General features: G+C 46.3%; 1 protein-coding gene across 1 annotated transcript in view; it reads right to left on the reverse strand.

Annotated features, from left to right (window-relative positions):
- The window catches only part of DIS3L2 (DIS3 like 3'-5' exoribonuclease 2), a 390,397-nt gene that overhangs the window by 26,374 nt on the left and 347,092 nt on the right, over nt 1-16,931 (reverse strand). Inside the window, exon 14 of the mRNA XM_017886189.1 lies at nt 11,124-11,203. Within this exon, the coding sequence (XP_017741678.1) occupies nt 11,124-11,203 (80 nt within the window). The remainder of the gene's footprint in view (nt 1-11,123; nt 11,204-16,931) is intronic.

The following is a 16,931-nucleotide window of genomic DNA, read 5'->3' on the forward strand; positions in this document are numbered from 1 at the left end:
AAAAAAAAAAAAAAAAAAAAAAAAAAGAAGAAGTAAGTTTTACAAAGTAAGCTTCTTATAAAAACCTACTTTCCAGTCTGTGCACTATAGGAAAAAATAGCAGAATGCATAAGTCACACTATATGCTAGACATGGACCGGTGTTCCTGCGTGTGTACACTGATGTATGCGACTGGTCTGTGGCCAGCACAATCTGCTGAGTTTTGCGGCTCCCACATTTCTTTGCTTGGATCAGTTCTGGCCTCAGAAAGCCAGCAAGAGTCGAAGATCTAGTGATTTCTACAAAGGGTCCTGAGCACCATAGCTCAGCAGCATGGGAAACCTCTGCTGAGGCAACTGAGTGCTATAAAATGTGACTTCAGACTCTGTCCCTCCCTGGTTCTCCCAGCAAGTGGGGAATAGGCACTGACTCAACACAGCTGAAAAAGAGCTCCTCCTTGTCCTGGCCCCTTGTGGTTCAGATTCCATGTGCAGGAGACTGTCACTCCAGAGGTATGGGCAGAAATACAGGAGGCAGCTGTGCTACCCCAGGCCTTGCTGTCCTCCCTGCTCCTGGACCCAGGGGCAACTCAGTGCCACTTATGTGTAGTTGTTCTAGGGCCCCACACCTGCTTGCATCAGATAGCTGGGGTAGTATCCAGGTCCTCTTATGTACAGCTTGACCTTGCATAGGGCACCTATCAGGGCATCCGTTTCTCTCTCTCTAGAATGGGAGTGTTCATACCCTCTTCTCCTCTTCCTGTAGACAAAACTGAGGTTAAATGAAGCACTGCATGTTGGCAGACAAAATATCCTGATTGCTGCTACATGGAGTGAGGTGAGAAGAGAGCAGAACATAAAGAGCCATGGCCATCCCTCTGCGTAGGTGGATGGTGGAGAGACACTCCCTTCGCTGAACACTACCCGAATCCAGCAGTGGAAACAGGAGTTGTGCCTGCATCGTGCTGATGCCAAACACTAACGGCTGTGGTGGAACAGTGAGCTCACACCTGCACTGTGAGTGGCTGACTCCCACGTGCACAATACAGCTGCAGGCTTGTGCCCATGAGCTCACTCCTGGCACCTCTCTGGCTGCGTCACTTCCAACTTCCCCCAAACTCCTCCTCTCTCTTGATTTCAAGCTCCCTTTTCTCCTAAACTAAGGCTTCATCAGGAACAAGAAAGGCTTTCTTCAAGCTAACCTGGCAGTGTCTGGGTGGCCTGGAGGCTCTTGCCCTCTGCAATGAATGGCTGTTAGGTAACACTGCTGCTTAGCCTCAGGAGCTGGCATCAGTTCCAAGGTGCAGACAGAAAGTGTCATTTCCAAAGTACTGAGAAGTGTTGGTGCTGGTTTGAAGTTGTCAGGGCTGCTGGGAAATATTTCCTCTGCTTATTCAGGATGAAGGAAAAGGCAAAGAACCAAGCAGAGGGGAAACTAATTAAACATCATCCAGGAACACCCTACTGTGTCCCCTCCTCAAGGGCAGCAGCCAGGAAGAGGCATCACTGAGATCTACTACTGACAATGTCCCCAACTGCAAGGGCTCTGATCCACCAATGCATCTGCGCTGAAGCCACACTTCCTCTGAGCATGCCTCCAGGGTCCTAATGCAGGCCAGGTCCTGCAAGATGTCAGGATCCTCCAGCAGGCAACTTTGGCTTTGGTTTGAGGACTTTCCGTTGGTGAACCTTGAAACTGGGCTGCAGGTGGCAGCCATTGTGCGGGCCTGTAATCCTAGCCGGTGGGGTGCTGAGGTGGGAGGATCTACCTAAGCCCAGGAGATTGAGACCAGCTCGGGCAACATGAGATCCTATCTCAAAAAAACAAAACTGAACAAAAAAACCTGGGCCATAGCCTGAGACTCTCCCTACCCAGCCCTCCTTCCTTCCCAAATTCCTTCACAAGGGCCAGACTTGTGTTGAAGTCTGAAGGTTCCCTCTGCCTTCTGCTGCTCTCTCCCCTTTCATCCTTCACAGGCATCTTCCTCCATATGTTTCTGATATCTAATCCCATCTCAGCATCTGCTTCTCTGCAGATCTGAACTGACACAAGTGGGACAGGAGTGGTTCTGAGGAAACAAGCAGAAAGATGGAGTCTGGGGAGTGGCTCGCTCACTACCTAGGGGACAAAGGGGATGCTCTTCTGAGTGGTGTGTGGGCAGGGACAGGCCCTGTACAAAGTGGTGGCTTAGCTGCTCAAAGACTCACCAGCAGTGACCTGGGAAGAAGGTCCTGAGTCACTGTGATAATGCCAGCACGGGAAAGCCCTGGGATGCACACTGTCTACAAGGGCTGGTTGCTATAAGGCGAAGGAAGCCCTGGGCCTGCCCCTGTTCCCTCCCCTCATCTTTCACAGGCCTTGCCCCAACACATCTCTCATGCATTAATCCTGCTTGGTGTCCACTTGTCAGAGCAACCCATCACATCCTCCATGATAAACACAAAACAAGAGACAGAGAACCGCACTGTGGTTTTAGGGTTGGTTCTCTAGCTCTATTGTGTCTAGAGAGTGTGTTCTGAGACCCCGGGGGATGCCGAGCAGGCCCCCCCATGGGCAGGGGGCATGTTGGGAAGCAGAAAGAACTATGTGCTCGGGCGCTGGGGAAGAGAATCCAGGTGTCCTTACAGTGACCTGAGCTACCAGGTGCCCGTGGGCTGGGGAGAAGATGTGCAGCCCAGAACTGTCCTATCCTCTGGAAGGTGCAAGGAGTGCTGTCCTTCAAGGCAGGCTCATGAATGCAGCAGACCCTTCAGCACAGGGAAATCAATCCCACAGTGTAGCTCTCTCACACGTCAAGAGGCCAGCTAGTCAGTTTAATGACAGGTGTTTCAAGGTCCCAAAATGAGTCAGGTAGCTGGGCAGGAAAAATGAAAGATCTTCTCTTGTTTAGTTTAGCAAACGTAAACTGTTCTAACAGTTAAGACTGGAGTAAGGCAGAGGACCCGGCTGTGAGTGTCAAGGAGGCTCTGAGAGGTCCGCAGGGACAGCAGATGCTGGCCTCACTGCCTGGACAAAGTGAGGCACAACTGCCAGCAAGGCAGAGGAGCAGGCACCCCAAAGCTAGGGGCCTGGGTCTGCCAGGGTCTACTACAAGAGCCACTCAGGCAGGTACTCAGGGCAACTGTACCCCCAAAACTATGAGGTCTTTATAACTGACACAGCCACACCACATACCACCGAGTGGATGGTGACCTGCCAAGCAGTGTGACTGGCCTAATCCAGAACTCTGATGACAAGTCAGAAGCTGCCCACCTAACCTGGGGTTCACAGGGACTGGAAATCCCAGGATTTCCCAGCCAGCCTTCCCAAGCAGGCCTGCTTAGACAAGGCTGGAATCAGCATCCCTGCAGCTTCCTGGTGTGGAGAAAAAGGCAGGTGTCATGAAGGCACAGCACAGGCTTTAGAATTTGCCACAACTGAGGCAGAAGCCAGGTTCTTCCCTTGACCTCTGTGGCCTTGGCAGGTGAGCCTCTTCAGACTCTTCAGTCTTGGTTTGTTTTTATTTTTTATTCTGTAAAATTGTGAAAATAATAAAACCTCTCAGACTCTCACTGGTTTTATTTCTATTTTTTATTGTGAATATTCTTCTTTTTTTTTTTTTTTTTGAGACGGAGTCTCGCTCTGTCGCCCAGGCTGGAGTGCAGTGGCCGGATCTCAGCTCACTGCAAGCTCCGCCTCCCGGGTTTACGCCATTCTCCCGCCTCAGCCTCCCGAGTAGCTGGGACTACAGGCGCCCGCCACCTCGCCCGGCTAGTTTTTTGTATTTTTTAGTAGAGACGAGGTTTCACCATGTTCGCCAGGATGGTCTCGATCTCCTGACCTCGTGATCCACCCGTCTCGGCCTCCCAAAGTGCTGGGATTACAGGCTTGAGCCACCGCGCCCGGCCGTGAATATTCTTCTTGAATGGTTTTAGACTAGAAATAACCCGGGTAAGCCCCTTGCCTGGTGTCTGCGGGCACTCAGAAGGATGGTAGCTCCCATCATGATTATGGTATATGGATCATAAAGTCTAGATGTCATGAGCAAGAGTATAGCCTTGCGATTGAATGCAGCTTCCACAAGTTCACCCGACATGTTTAATGCTCTTCATAGCTATCACTGTGCTTCAGTACCCAGCAGCAAATGGTAAGAAACTGATATAAGTGACTGTAATTACCACTACATTGAGAGTTAAGCCACATTTTTACAGCTTCTCTTTTCTCCATGTTAGCTCTTCAGAATTCACAGCTATCCATGGAGACAGTTTCCCTGATGTCACGTGTAATCTAATCATCGTAATCCTACAGCAAACGAAAAGACAAAGCTGGAAAGAAGTTTGACTCCCCTGTAGCCATGCTCCCTCCCTTCCTAAAGGACTAAATCAGGTCCCCTGCCTTCCCTTCGTCAAGCATTATTTGCCAGGTAGTGGACTAGGCACTGTGGGTACTGAAATGAAAAAAACAAGACCTTGACCTCAAAAGCATCAGCCCAGTGGAGGAAGTCAACAAGTAAACCCACGGCTGAAAGGCACAGTGCTAAGAGCTGACACAGAGCAGACAGGCATGGCACAGGGCCACAGGGAAGGCACACCTGACCCAGCTTTGGTGGTGCCTGTGAGGGGTGTGGAATGGCTTCCCAGAGAAGAAATACCTAGCTGAGAGTGGAAGGAGAAGCAGAGGTTACCTAGATGGGTGGACAGGAGGTTCTGGGAAAGACAGATGTTCTATAAGCAGGAAATGGCATGAGCATACAGGGACAAGTTATACACAGGAGCGTGAGGTAATCTGGTACAGACAGCATGTAGGGTGCCAGGGCAGGAAGACAGAATGGGTCTGTATGGCAGGCAGGTGGGGTGGGAACACAGGGCTGCCTTGCTGCTGAGGAGTGCCCAGTCCCTTCCACTGGCGCATGGGCCTCTGTTGACAGCATCACCGTTTATTCAGCTCCATGGCCCCAAGGCCTAGAACTATACAGGTATGCAGCAGATACTCTCTATACACTTGCTAAATGAGTGACCATTTTTAAGTTTATTCAGATACCTGGTTCTAACAAGATGGGAGACTGAACTGATGTGGACCTCCTTCCCAACACAAACACAGAGAAATTATAGATAAAATATACCAAAAGAATAATTTAAATATATTATTGAGTATAGAAGAATAATGGGAAAATGCTCAGATGCTTGAAGTGAAAAAAAAAATTAAGTCAGAGCTGTAATTTTTACCATGGCAACTGGGGGCTGGGAGTATCAGACATTGATACAGTTACAGGAGCTAAGATTTTAATGCATGCAGGAGGCAGAAGACCTGGCCATGGAACTCGAACTGAGATCCCCACATAAAGCCAGGATCCTGGAGGCTGTTAGTCTTTGAACAAAGAACCAGGAAGACCTTTCTCACAGAGCAGAGGAATGTCCATATGTGGCACAGAACAGAAGCATCTCCTATGAGAAATGGAGATGCCAAGCCCACACGGCACGTGGGTGAGGAGTCCAGCTACCCAGGAGGTGAGACTCCTAAGACAAGGAGTTAACATCCAAACTAGCAGGACCTATGAACCTCCCTGGGTCTTGGCAGAACACAGGCAAAAGTGATGATAACACATCTACAATCCACAGTATGTGGAACTCCCACTAAACACAATCCCTGCTTAAGATGATCTTTTTTTTTTTTTCTTTCTTTCTTTTTTTGAGATGGAGTCTTGTTCTGTTACCCAGGCTGGAGTGCAATGGCACGATCTCGGCTCACTGCAACCTTTGCCTCCTGGGCTCAAGTGACTCTCCTGCCTCAGCCTCCCGGGTAGCTGATCTTACAGGCGTGTGCTATCACGCTCAGCTAATTTGCATATTTTTAGTAGATACAGGGTTTCACCATGGTGGCCAGGCTGATCTCGAACTCCTGACTTCAGGTGATCCTTCCGCCTTGGCCTCCCAAAGTGCTGGGATTACAGGCGTGAGCCACCACGCACAGCCTAAGACGATCTTATGATAAAAAACAAATTGCAAGAGAAAATGAACCACAGAAGAGTGAGTCAATAGACACAAGAAATAAAGAGAATTGGTACTCTTGGAACTAGAACTAAAAATCTTCAAACAACTGGGAAGAGGCTATAAAATAAATACAATCAAAATAATCAGGGAGATAAAAGAAAGAATAGAAATCATAACAGAAGACTAGGACACAAAAAAATTAATTAATAATAATAGGCTGATTTTCAAAAGCACCAAATGGAACTTCTGAAAATTAAATATAAAAACCAAACATTAGGCCAGGTGTGGTAGCTCACGCCTGTAACCCCAGCACTTTGGGAGGCTGAGTTGGGCAGATCACCTGAGGTCAGGAGTTCGAGACCAGCCTGGCCAATGTGGCGAAATCCCATCTCTACTAAAAATACAAAAATTTAGCCCCGCATGGTGGCGCATGCCTGTAATCCCAGCTACTCAGGAGGCTGAGGCAGGAGAATCACTTGAACCCAGGAGGTGTAGGTTGCAGTGAGATGAGTTTGCGACACTGCACTCCAACCTGGGTGACAGAGCAAGACTTCATCTCAAAAAATAAATAAAATAAAATAAAATAAAAACATTCATATTGGGAAGGGTTATTAAACAGCAGGTAGTAAACTGCTACAAGGAGAATAAAGTGACAGACACTTCTGTGGAAGTTTCCTAAAATGCAGCACTAACAGATACAGAAATAGAAAAGACAGGAAAGATGAAATAAGATGGTGGGTTTCTAACAAGTTCCAGAAGAAGAGATTAGAGAGAATCAAAGAAAATAGATAAAAATTTCTAAATGAGAACTCTATTGAGTCCTAAACAATATAAATAAAAGTGAATCCACTCAGACATAATGTAGTAAAACTGCAGAACAAAAAGACAAAAATAAGGCCTAAAAAGCAACCAGAAGGAAAAGACATGCACACTCACTCAGGCTGCAGAGAGGACAGCCCGGAGGCCGACCAGTTAACAGTAGGAAGAACAGCTTGCAAAGCAGCTCTACAGTCCTGGCAGTGAGAAGGAGGGTGGCAGTGGGGATGGAGAGAAAGGAGCCTTCTGACAAAGCTCCTTGTTTGTGAAGGTCACCACCATCCACACAGTAACTCCAAAGTCAGAAGCATTCACTTTCCTCATCGTTGTTGCCACAGCACTCGATTCCTACTACTGCCAAAGTGCACATCATCCTACAGGGTGCTCGAGTGTGCTTTGCTACTTAAACAAACCCTGAGGGCATGCACTGGGTCTAACGTATCTTTGCCTCCCCCATGTAACACACTATACAAAGCAGGGGCTTCATAAATGTGTAACTGAATTCTCACAAATCACTTCTTCACTCTTGAAGGCCTTGTTCCTTGCCCTATATCAAGAGATCTCCAAACTTCAATTTGACAAAAATGACTGTCAATCACTCCTTGATTAACTGGATTCAGAGTTAAAGACAGGTAAAGTTTTCTGCAACAGACAAAAAAAAGGTGGCCCTTGGGCCCACGGGTGGTGACTGGTGGCGTCCGCCAGGGGGCGTGAGGCCTCATACCTCTTAGATGCAGATTGGAACAGCTTTTGGGAGGCTGACAGAATAATTCAAGGTGGAGAGCTTTACTAGTTGAACCCAAGGCACAACAGGACAGCTTCTCTCTTTCTTCTAATGACCTCAGAGCTTTAAGAATGTTTACCTGAGAGCTGTGCCCCTAGCCTTAGAGAAGGCAGGGTCCAAGTCCCATCCAAGATGGACAAGTCCTAGGGACTGTCCTGCCTGGACCCCAGATGCAGAGATTAGCCCCTTTATGTGAAAGGAGAACAGGATGACATAGAGCCAAGGATCAAAACTATCAGGCACCACCCATGGACCTGAAGGCCACCTTCTTCTTCTCTGTTGCAGAAAACTTGACCTGCTTTTGATACTGAATCCTGTTAATCAAGGGCTGATAAGAGAATCCAGAAAATATAAAAATGGAGTGCCCATTTTCTGGGCCATTCCATTTGAAAGGAAAGACTATTTGGGAGAACCATCCAACAGCCTCAGCACTTATTCAGAACAATTTTTTTTGTTGATGGATTGAATTTGGCAGACAGAGATGAATGCTAAAATGATTACAAATTGTACTACAGGGAATACCCAAAAGGGAAAAGCAATCGTTTCAATAATCAGTTGTACCAAACTAATATTCAAGCAAGCTTTTTCATCTGTAGAATTTCCTCTCTCTGCTGGTGTTGTCTTCACGTTACTTGGCCTGAGACAACATGGGCCCCTTAAGGGACTGGGCTGAGTATCTTCATTTCCTAAATGCCACTATTATGCCAATATTTGGATTCAGGCATTGTAGGGAAAATGACCCTAAATGGAAACAGAGGAATACAGACAGGGAAGGGTCTGGGGGAGACAAGAAGTCATAGTCAGGATTTTGGGATCCTCCGTGCTTCACAACTCATGAGTGAGGAGAGGAGTCTGCCTTTGACAGAGCATCGTACACAACTGAAGGCTGTGAATGGCAGGCACACCAGCCTCTTCCCTCATAAGCACACTGTTAGCAGAAGACTTTCTGGGAAAATCGAAGTCATGAGCTGGTTTTTCTCTTCGGGAAGAAGAGGCAACCAACACTTCCTATGGGCATTCTATATGTGAGATTGGTGATGACACACTTCAGCATGACATCCTGGCCAGAGAGCCTCATGCAACCATGCCAGAGAGGTATTATTAATCCTACTATTTTGAACAGATGAAGAAACTAGAGGCTCAGGCCGGGCACGGTGGCTCATGACTATAATCCTAGCACTTTGGGGGGCCAAGGCAGGTGGATCACCTAGGTCAGAAGTTCAAGACCAGCCTCGCCAACATGGTGAAATCCCGTCTCTACTAAAAATACAAAAATTAGCTAGGTGTGGTGGCGGGCACCTGTAATCCTGGCTATTCGGGAGGCTGAGGCAGGAGAATCACTTTAACCCTGGAGGTGGAGGTTGCAGTAAGCCGAGATCATGCAATTGCACTCCAGGCTGGGCGGCAAAAGCAAGACTCCGTCTCAAAAAACAGAAAAAAAAAAAGAAAAGAAAAAAGAAACTAGAGACTCAGAGAGGTTAGGAAAGTTGTCTATGGATTGAGAATGAACCCTAAGACTGACTCTAATACAAGCAAGAGAGAACCAGAGAGAGCAGTCACCAAAGCATTTGATCACCATACTTTTGTAGATGATGGCTCGTATCCGATTTCCTACACAAATACTTTCTTTTATAGGTCTTTGGGGCCAAAACTTATTCATATTTATAAACCTTAAGTTATCTTCTTACACTGCTTGATCTGGTAATATGCTAGGAGCTATGGATAGACCAAGACACAGAGCTAGGCTGGGCATGATGACTCACACCTATAATCTCAGCACTTTGGAAGGCTGAGGGAAGAGGATGGCTTGAGTTTAGGAGTTCAAGACTAGCCTAGGAAACATCATGACACACTGTTTCTATTGAAAAAAAAAAAAAGAGAGCTAGGCTATTTTCTCTTCTTACAGTCAAAAACAATATAAGTTGTTGCCACTGGATATGTGAACAGCTAAGACATAAAGGACAGAGAGCTGGTTCCCTTCTCCCACTGAATAAAAACTCTGCAACCTTTTCCCAAAGAGCAGACAGTCCAGCCAGAATTGTTAAAGGATGTCTGGTCAATCCTTCCTATGATTAATTAGGGGTACACACCAGTTACTATGGCACTCTCCTAAAGATAAATTACAAAGAGTCATCACGTCTTGAAGGTAATCCCAGTGGAGATGTGGTAATGAGGGCACCCAGTAGCCTCTCTTCCACCCAAAACAGCGCCAGAGGTCTCAAGGAAGGCACCGATTTCTCTTTTGGAAGGTCATAGATGGTTCTACTGGCATGTGCCTATTTGTTTCCTTCTACTGGATGAAATTAAACAGCCTGGATATTTAGACAATGAGACCAGAGTACATTCTCCTTAAGTCCAGGTTGGGACTGCTCTTGTCACTGACTGGGGTTTCTAAGTGGCAATATGGGTTAATTGTTTTCCATCTATTCTCTCCCCAGAGTAAACATGCTAATGTTGACTCTGCTTCTCACAGCTGTGGCAAGTTACCCTGAGTGAATTACTTTAGTTCCCTAGACCTTAGCTTCTGCAAATATGACAATAATAAAATAACACACCTGGGGTTGTTATGAAGATTAAATGAGATAACAAATGTGAAGTCCCCAGTACTGTGCCTAACACATAGGAGGTGCTCAGTGGTAGCTGCCGTCATTACCATCACTGTCATCATCGGGGCACATTCCCTGTGCCTCACTCACCACCACTTTCACTGTCTCACAAACAAAAATACACAGTCAAGGAGGCAGTCTGTGGCTGGGTGCAGTGGCTCATACCTGTAATCCCAGCACTTTGGGAGGCCGAGGTGGGAGGATCGCTTGAGCTCAGGAGTTCAAGACCAACCTGGGCAACACAGGGAGACCTGTATCTACTAAAACTTTAGAAAATTAGCTGGGCATGGTGGCATGCACCTATAGTCCCAGGTACTCGGGAAACTGAGGTGGGAGGATCACTTGAGCCCAGGAGTTTCGGGCTGCAGTGAGCCATGATTCTATCACTGCACTCTAGCCTGGGTGACAGAGCAAGACCTTGTCCAAAAAAAAAAGGAGGCAGTCTATGATGTGGAAAGGAGGTGCTATGAAATCAGGCAAGGTGCCACCCTTTTCAACAAGGCCACCAATTTAAATCTCTGTAAGTACCCAGAAATCTCCCAGCTATTAATATAAAATACACAAGGAAGATAATCACAACAAAACCCGTAAACCTAAGTATAGACAGACAGTGATTGAGAACTGCAACAAAGCCAAAGTCACACAGTGAACCAAACAAGCAGGCACATGATTGGAGACCAAGAGTAGAGAGTGTCTGTGGGACACGTGGAGCCTTGAAAGAAGGTCTGCTTCAACATCTACTTCTAACACACCACAACTGCTCCTCTACAAGTGCTCCAAGTTCTATACTTAGGCACAAAGAGATCTTACAAGAGGAATATTTCTCTGCCCGCTATTTTCTAGTATAGTAATAAAAGGTGTATTCTCTTCCTGATGACCACTTAGCAATGGAAGCTCAGTGTCAGAAAGCCCACAGGCACCACTGCTGCACACATGTGAAGTGACACTCTTTCCCACTGAGTGGCTTACTTGTTGCTGTCGCGGTACTCATAGATATGACATCCCTGAGGCAATCCGGTCTCGTGGTCCAGAGTGAAAGCAAGCTTTAGCTGAACAGAGAGAGAAGAGAAAATAAGTTTTAGGCAGCATGCTCTATTCGCTCCAATAGCTGAAATGAAAAAAATAAAATCAAACAAAGTCACACTCCCTCAAGTCAATGTGTTGTGGAGAACTTGGGTCTGCCTGCTCTGGGAAGAGCCCACACCTTACAAGGACCCCATCCATCAATGACAACTGTCAGCAGGACTCTACTTGTTCATTCAGCATGCAACCAATACATTTATTAAGCACCTACCTTGTGCTAGACATGAGCTGGCTGAGAGGGAAAGAACAGTGACAGCAGACTCTTTTCACGTGTCTTACCATCTAGCAGAGAAGACTGACAGCAATCAAAGGATCAAACCAATGAATGTGTAGACATGAGTAGAACTTCAAATTAAAATAGGCTCTCTGAAGCAAGAAAAAAATCCCCATGTTTCTATGAAAGTAAAGAGCCTGACCTGGATAGAATGGGTAGAAGGGAAGGCTCCTCTGAATCAGGGGGAGGAGAGAGGGGAGTGCAGAGGGTTCTCCTGGGGAGACAGCACAGTTGAGTGCAGAAGCCCTGGGGCAGGAGCTGCAGGATGGCTGGTGAAGTTGGGCCCTGATAGATCCAGGGACATGGTGGGTGACTCTGGGGAGGACCTTCTTGGCCACACTGGAATTTCTGGCCTTTACCTTAACAGTGAAGAAGAGAAAAAGAAAGAGTAGATGAGGCAGTCAGAATTCTATTTCGGCAAGATCCCTCTGGCTACAGTGCAGTCTGCAGACCACAGACCACAGACCACAGAGTAGAAGTAACGTCCTGCAGGAGGCAGCCACTACAGAGCCAGGGGAGTGGCCAGGGGAGCTGGGATAGAGTGAGAGAAATGGACAATTTGAGGTATATGTTAGAAGTTGAATCAACAGGATATGCTGGTGGATGTGATGTTGGCAGTGGCAAGGAAAGAAAGGAATAAATCAAGGACGGTTCAAACTTTTGAATCTCAACCACCAGTCAGGTGGCTGATCCACTGCCGAGAGAGACTGAATTTGGGGACTGATAGGGAGTCAAAGGTTTGACTTTGGATATGTTAACTTTGAGACACTCATTAGCTTTCTTCAGTTACGGAAAATTAGGAACAGGAACTCTGGGAAGGTCTTGTTTTTTTCTGGATTCCAGAGGGCAGTGCTCAGGTGAGTGCTGAACTCCCAACAGAGCGCAAGGAGGTGCAGCATGCCCTGCTACAGCCAGCTGGTTATGACAACTTTAACGTTCCAAATGCAAGCCAATTACTATGTTTATAAATTCACTGGGTTTTTAAAGCACTAGGGAAATTTTAACTAAAATTAACTGCACATTAGGAGGATACATTATTATAATTTTTTTTTTTTTTTTTTAACTACAAGGCTGCGAACACAGCTAATGATCTGCATCATTATATACTGGATGATTTTTCTCTTCCTTAGTGGGAAAGGAACTCACAGGAATGGTTTGTCCTCTAACTGACCCAGATGAAAACACAAAAGCAGAAACAAGCCCTTCTCGACCATCATGAAGCCAGGAACTCAAGTCAAAGGCATGTTTTCCCTACAGAGCACCACTTGAATCTTCCCAGCCCTCTCCTTTGTGAAGTAAAAAATAATTTTAAAAGAATCTATTAGTTACAACCCTTTTCTCTTTACCTCTCTCTTTGCAGCTGAGGTCAGGTCTATATTCATTCTGTCCATTTTGAGTCTGCACTGCTTAGAAATTTTTCTATCATTTGACTCAGTGATTTAAGTTATAAATTTATAGCTTAGAAAAATTATCAGAAATGTAGGAAGAAAAGTTTTATTTGCAAAACTGTCCCCACCCCCCTCAGTGTTATTTATTGGAAAGACTAAAAAGTCCAGCAACAGCAAAAGGTTAAAGAAACTATCCTACAGTCACATGTGGAATAGCAAGCAGTCGTTACGTGGCTTAGGCAGAAATTTTACTAACCCAGGAAAAATATGTTGGACAGATGAGATAAAGTAGGATGTACACTTGATTATACAGTGTACCATGAAGACTGTGTAAAAAAGGACAAAGACTTCCTAGAAGAAAGACTGAGGCCAGGTGCGGTGGCTCATGCCTCTAATCCTAGCACTTTGGGAGGCCGAGGCGAGTGGATTGCCTGAGCTCAGGAGACCAGCCTGGGCAACATGGTGAAACCCCATCTCTACTAAAATACAAAAAATTAGCTGGGTGTGGTGGCAAGCACCTGTAGTCCCAGATACTTGGGAGGCTGAGATACAAGAATCGCTTGAACCTGGGGGGTGGAGGTTGCAGTGAGCCAAGATTGTGCCACTGCACTCCAGCCTGGGTGACAGAGTGAGAGTCTGCCTCGGGGAAAAAAAAAAAAAAAAAAAGACTTGGAAGGAACATACCGAAACAGCAACAGTGCCTATCACTAGGTGAGAGGTTTCAGGTGATTACTTTCTTTGCATTTTCCAAATTCTTCATAAGCATACATTGCTATGACAGAAGACTAATAGGTTTTCCTCCTTATTTTATGACTGGTGATTCTTTCTTACAGAATTCTAAGTCCTCCTGGGTTTCCTGTGTCTTTTGGTCCCTGTTTTCTGGACAGCTGGTCTTAGCTGAGTGTCTTATGCCTGTTCTACTGGCCACTAGACCCAAGAAGTACAGTATTCAGCTTTTCAACCAGTATCTAAGCATCCTTCGTGCTCCCTCATCATGAAAACTGGCACTGAGTCAGAGAGGACTTAGCCACTGGGCTGGCACAGGCACGCAAGGGAGATGAGCTGGCAAGGCAGGCTGCACGTAGGAGTGTGTGGACTTCACTTTGCCAGAAGAGAGAAGCCATGGCAGGTTTCAGGGCAGAAAGACCAGCTCTGATGGTCAGGCAGAGAAGGACTGAAGTGAGAGAGGGCATGGAAAAAGGCCTTAAGAGGGGTTGCTAGAGTACCCCAATGAGATGATGAGGATTTAGCTTACGGAGGTGCAGTGGCATAGGAGACAGCTAAGAGACAAGACTTGGAAGTACATACACATCTAACTATGTGCCAGTGATAGCTGGAATCTGCCTCGCAGACCGCACTCAATGCTGTGGTGACGAGCACTTAGTCCTTAGTCATGAAGAAACTATGGGAAATCTAATTGCAGGGGGATTCTCAAAGTCAGGAAACTATGTACACACCAATTCAACAATAAGGCAAGTCAGCAGAGGTGGTGATGGGGTTGGGGAGAGAGAGGACTGGAACAGAAGGGTAGTCATGTTTACTGAATGGAGGACTCACATTTATTGAATGCCTACTGTATAGTCTGTTCTCACACTGCTAATAAATACATACCTGAGACTGGGTAATTTATAAAGGAAAGAGGTTTAATGGACTCACAGTTCTGCATGGCTGGGGAGGCCTCACAATCACGGTGGAAGGCAAAGGAGAAGCAAAGGCAAGTCTTACGTGGCAAGAGGCAAGAGGTCTTGTGCAGGGAAACTCCCATTTATAAAACCATCAGATCTTGTGAGACTTATTCACTATCACGAGAACAGCACAGGAAAAGCCCACCCCCATGACTGAATTACTTTCCACTGGGTCCCTCCCACAATAATGTGGGGATTACTAAAACTCAAGATGAGATTTGGGTGGGGACACAGAGCCAAACCATATCACCTACCAAGTAAAGGCTTTCCTTTATCCTGACAACAACCACTTAAATTAGGTATTGCTACTTCCTTTAAACAAATGAGGAACTTGAGGCTGAGAAAGGTTAAGTAGTTTGTGCAAACCACAATTAGAACTGGAATTTTAACCAAAGTCCACATTCCTTTCACCTCACCAGCATTACAGGACTTGGTGATGGTCTGGAGATAAAGTCAGTGAGAGACAGAGTGTCAACAATAGTGTCCAGGATTCTCTGGCTCAGGCTGTAGGGCAGATGCTATTGCTACTCACCCTGACAAGGAACAACAACAGGTTTGGGAAGAGAGTTTGAGTTCAGTTTGAGATTGCTGATTCTAATATACCTGAAAGGCATCTAGTGGAGATGGCCAGTAGGCTGCTGAATATACAGTTCTGAAGTTTATAAGCAAGATTGTAAGCTGGAGGGATAAGAGGGCCCTGGATAGAATCCTGAGAAACACCTGTATTTAAGAGCTGGACAACAGAAACTAGGGAGTGGCTATGGAGTTCTGAGTTCTGACATTATAGAAGCCAAGGGGAGAACATGCCTCAAGGAGGGCATAGTCAGCAGCATTAAATCCTTCTAAGAGGTCAAGTAACAGAGAACGTTCCCAAACAAGAAATCCTTTGGCTCTATCAGAAAAGACTCTTGCAGGGAGTGCTGGGAGCAGAGATCGGGGTGACAGGTTGAAAAACAAGTAGAAAGCCAGGAAATGGCGATCATGAGTGAATACAACTCTTTCAGCAAATTAGACAGTGCTAGGGAAGAGGCAAGAGTCATGAAATGGAATGGGAAAGGATGAGAAGATGTGGGAGTATACTCAAGGTGTTTGAAGGGAGTGTATTTAAAGATGACAGAGACTTGTTTCAATGTTGACAGGAAGAAGGCACTATGGATGGTGGGGTAGAAGACATTAAGAGAGACAGCAAGAAATGCAGATTCAAAGTCTCTGAGATGACAAGGGATTGGATCCAACACAAACCCCTTTCTCGGCCACAGGAGGAATGAAGATGGGCAGGGATAACAGTGAGATCTGTGGATTGGGCATGGGGGATTTAGAATGTCCTAGTATGATTTTTTGGGTTCTTTCCTGAAACTTAGGAGACAAATTATATGCAAAGAATGGGGAGTGTTACGGGGGAAGGAGTTTGAAGAAAGTGATGAAGGTTTGAAATTGCTCCTTTGGAGAATAGGAAAAACAGTTGACCTGGGCAGAGCATGAGGATTGCCAGGGAGTATTCGGATCCCCCTGAGGCCACAGGATCTGAAGTTACTGTGTAGCAAGCATCTGTCCCACTGTTAACTTTTTTCTAGCAACCTAGACATTAGCGAGAAGAAAGTTAGGTTGGTCCAAGCTGACTATCTGCCAGGTAGGTTTGAGGAAAGAATAAGGGGGTAAGGGAGTGGAGACACAATACAGCAGCATATGGACCAGGAGACCTACAGGGGAGCAGGAAGGAAATAAATGGGAAGGAGGCTGACGGGAAGAAAACAGAAGTGGCTGGGTGATCGATGTCTGGAATGGAGCTAGTATGTACTAAGCACATCCTCTGTCCTAAGCATTTCTCATGCTGATCGTATTTAATCCTCGCAACAGCCCTGCAAGGCTGGTTCCTACCTCTATGTTACAGGAGAGTCTATTAGGTATTCGGCCCAAATTACCAAGTAAGTGGCAGAGCTGAAGTGTTGTCCATGTTGCTAATCTCTGGGTGTAGTGTCTGAGAGGTCAAGGAAAGGAGTGTGGGAGTCACTGGGTAAGGGAGTGGAAGGGGCCAAGGCCATGGTCAGAGAGCAGGCTGTGTGTCTGACCTTGGAGATGGCTGGTCAAAAACAAGATTCAAAAAGAAGTCAAGGAATGGAGAGCCAAGGGTCTGGGTAGGGATGAGGGTGGGAGATCTGTCATGAGGACCGAAATTCACCCAGGATGATGGTATGCTGTTTCCACAAAGTATGTCCCTACTGGTGTGTAGGTGCTTACCATGTGCAAGGTTCAATACATGAATGAATGGGTCCATCTGGTTCCTGCAGCAGACACGGATGCATAGCTAGCAGGCATTTCCTCCTTGCTAAGGATGCCCTACTTTCAC

Source organism: Rhinopithecus bieti, unplaced genomic scaffold (assembly GCF_001698545.2).
Source record: "Rhinopithecus bieti isolate Rb0 unplaced genomic scaffold, ASM169854v2 scaffold_13704, whole genome shotgun sequence".
Lineage (NCBI taxonomy): Eukaryota > Metazoa > Chordata > Mammalia > Primates > Cercopithecidae > Rhinopithecus > Rhinopithecus bieti.